General features: G+C 37.7%; 1 protein-coding gene across 1 annotated transcript; it reads right to left on the reverse strand.

Annotated features, from left to right (window-relative positions):
* Positions 1 to 1,119: 1,119 nt before the first annotated feature.
* On the reverse strand, positions 1,120 to 2,012 carry LOC141620157 (uncharacterized). The gene is made up of 2 exons (XM_074437098.1): positions 1,542 to 2,012; positions 1,120 to 1,437 (listed from the first exon to the last, which is right to left on the reverse strand). Exons 1-2 carry the CDS (start codon positions 2,010 to 2,012, stop codon positions 1,120 to 1,122), a joined length of 789 nt encoding a protein of 262 aa, XP_074293199.1.
* Between the last annotated feature and the right edge of the window lie 842 nt (positions 2,013 to 2,854).

Consider the following 2,854-nt stretch of genomic DNA (forward strand, 5'->3'; position numbering starts at 1 on the left):
CCACACCAAAAATTCTCCAAACCAAAGACAAAAGAGTTTAAAACTTCAGTTTTACCAGCCATAGGAGAGGAATTTGACTGCACAACTGCAAACAAGGTGCTGAACTTTTTGAATAATAGGATCATACATGGTACTCGTAAGCCTGGAAGGATGTATAGGAAGACCAAGGTATCTAAAGGGGAAAGATCCTTCCTTTAGTCCAATGACATTAAGAATGTGCTGTTTCAGAGCAGAGTTGACTCCACCAAAATAAGCCTCAGATTTCTCAAAATTAGCATTCAATCCAGACCAGCTAGCAAATAACTTCAGAATGTCTGCAACTTTTTGAACATATGACAAATCCCCCCTGGTGAAGACCATGAGGTCATTAGCAAAAATTAGATGTGTGAGGCCAAGTTTCACACATTTAGGGTGGTAGAAGACATCCTGGGTGGTGCACATTGTCCTAAGGAGCCTAGAGAGCATTTCCCTACTAAGGACAAAGATTAGGGGAGACAAAGGGTCCCCTTGCCTAACTCCACTCCTTCCTTTGAAAAACCCATGATTTGAACCATTGGCCTTAAGAGTAAACCAGGCACCAGTAACACACCCCATGATCTATTTAATGAAAGTTGCAGGGATGTTCAGTACAGTAAGCATATTTGAAAGGAAAGTCCACTAGATAGAATCAAAAGCCTTACTTATGTCCACTTTGAGCATGCACCTAGGAGTGAGGTACTTTCTTTGGTACCCCTTAACCAAGCTCTGAGTTAACATAACATTCTCATGGAGGCTCCTACCAGGTACAAAAGCAACCTGCTCATAGCCAACTAGCTTAGCCACCACCCTCTGCAGTCTATTAGTCAAAATCTTGCTAATAGTCTTATAGACTACAGAGCAGCAGGAGATAAGCTGAAATCTTTGACAGTCTGGACAACTTTCTTTTTAGGAATAAGTGAAATAAGAGTGACATTGGCCTGCTTAGGCATGAATCCAGTCTTGAAGACATCAGCAACTGCAAGACAGAAGTCATCAGCAACTATGTCCCAAGTGGCTTTGAAAAAGCCAGAAGAGAAACCATCCAGGCCAGGGCTTTTGTTAGAGCAGCAACAGCTTATCATGGTCATCCAGACACCCCCCTTAGGCAACAGAAGAAAGATCCATACTCTGGACAAAGGTAGAAGAACCAAGCAGTTGCTTATAGTAATTAACAAAAGCATCACCCACCTCATGAAGCCCTTGATGAGTACAACCAGCTAAGTCCTGAATTTCACCAATGAGCTGGCTCTGCCGCCTCTCCTTAATCCTGGTGGAAAAGAACTTAGACCCAGCATCATTAAGTTTAATATCATATATCTTTGCTCTTTGTATCAGGATCTTAGCTTCAGCATCTTTTAGTTTCAAAAAAGCCAGTGATAACTCCTTCTCCTTGATGATGAGTTCCTCAGAAAAAGAGGGCTAAGTTGAAGATCAAGGAAACATTGGTCCAGCTCAGTCCTCACCTTTTCAATTATATCACTCATACTGGAAAAGTGAGCAACATGCAACTATTTGAGGTAAACCCTAGTATTCTTAAGTTTAGCCATAAACCTAAACATGGAATTACCAGTGACCATACTATTCCAGGCTGCAGCAACTTGATGGTGGAAATCAGGGTGGTCAATCCAACAATCAAGGAATTTAAACTGTTTCTTAGGTGCTGGATCCCCAGAGAAAGTCAGTAGAGCTGGACAATGATCAGAAACCCCAGGGGGTAAGAATTGAGCAGCAGTCTGGGTAAAGGTGAGAAGCCAGTCACCATTTACCAAAATCCTATCAAGCTTAGAGTAAACTCTAGTAGAAGGGTCTTGTTTATTAAACCAAGTAAAATCATTGCCAGTCCCTTGCATATCATCAACGCCACAAGAAGAGAGGCAGTTGTTAAAGTCAATCATATCAGGAAAGTGAGCAGGCAGGGTACCAATTTTTTCATGACTATATCTAATAATGTTAAAATCACCCATGACAACCCAGGGTCCAACCTGAGGAGCCATATCAGTCAAACTATCCGAGAGAGTTGCCCTCTTGATAGGACAATTGCTACCATAGATTATTATTATTATTATTATTATTATTATTATTATTACTATTATTATTACTATTATTACTATTATTATTACTATTATTACTACTATTACTATTACTATTACTACTACTACTACTACTACTACTACTACTACTACTACTACTACTACTACTACTACTACTACTACTACTACTACTACTACTACTACTACTACTACTACTACTACTACTACTACTACTACTACTACTACTATTACTACTACTATTACTACTACTATTATTATTATTATTATTCATATTATTATTACTATTATTATTATTATTATTATTACTATTACTATTACTTTTACTACTATTATTACTATTACTACTATTATTACTATTATTAATATTAATATTAATATTATTATTATTATTATTATTATTATTATTATTATTATTATTATTATTATTATTATTATTAGGTGATGGATTTGTTGAGGAGCATTATTTATCGGATTTGCTTTGCTAATTAATTGGATTTGCTGATCAGGTAGGAATATCCTACTCAACCTTGTGTTACGTTCTTGTATTATATGTCGTGATGGATATCACTGTTATTTATACCGCAGCGATTATTATTGATAAGTCTTACGAGTATTGTGATGAGGTGTGCATAGCAAGAGAGTTGCTACTGCAAGTTGTGCATAGTACGGAGGGTACTACTGCCTGTTGAGCATGGTATGAGAGTACCACTGCCAGTTACACAGTTGTGTATAGTACGGAGGGTACTACTGCCAGTTGAGCATGGTACGAAAGTACTACTGCCAAG

The sequence above is a fragment of the Silene latifolia genome, chromosome X (genome assembly GCF_048544455.1).
Source record: "Silene latifolia isolate original U9 population chromosome X, ASM4854445v1, whole genome shotgun sequence".
Classification (NCBI taxonomy): Eukaryota; Viridiplantae; Streptophyta; class Magnoliopsida; order Caryophyllales; family Caryophyllaceae; genus Silene; species Silene latifolia.

Bases quoted from the DNA above. Each gene is read 5' to 3' on its own strand.
- LOC141620157 (XM_074437098.1), bottom strand. From the start codon at position 2,012: ATGGCTCCTCAGGTTGGACCCTGGGTTGTCATGGGTGATTTTAACATT. The intron at 1,438-1,541 runs GTTTACCTCAAA...TCTTCAACTTAG, and splicing joins CTAAACTTAAGAATACTAGG to CCCTCTTTTTCTGAGGAACT.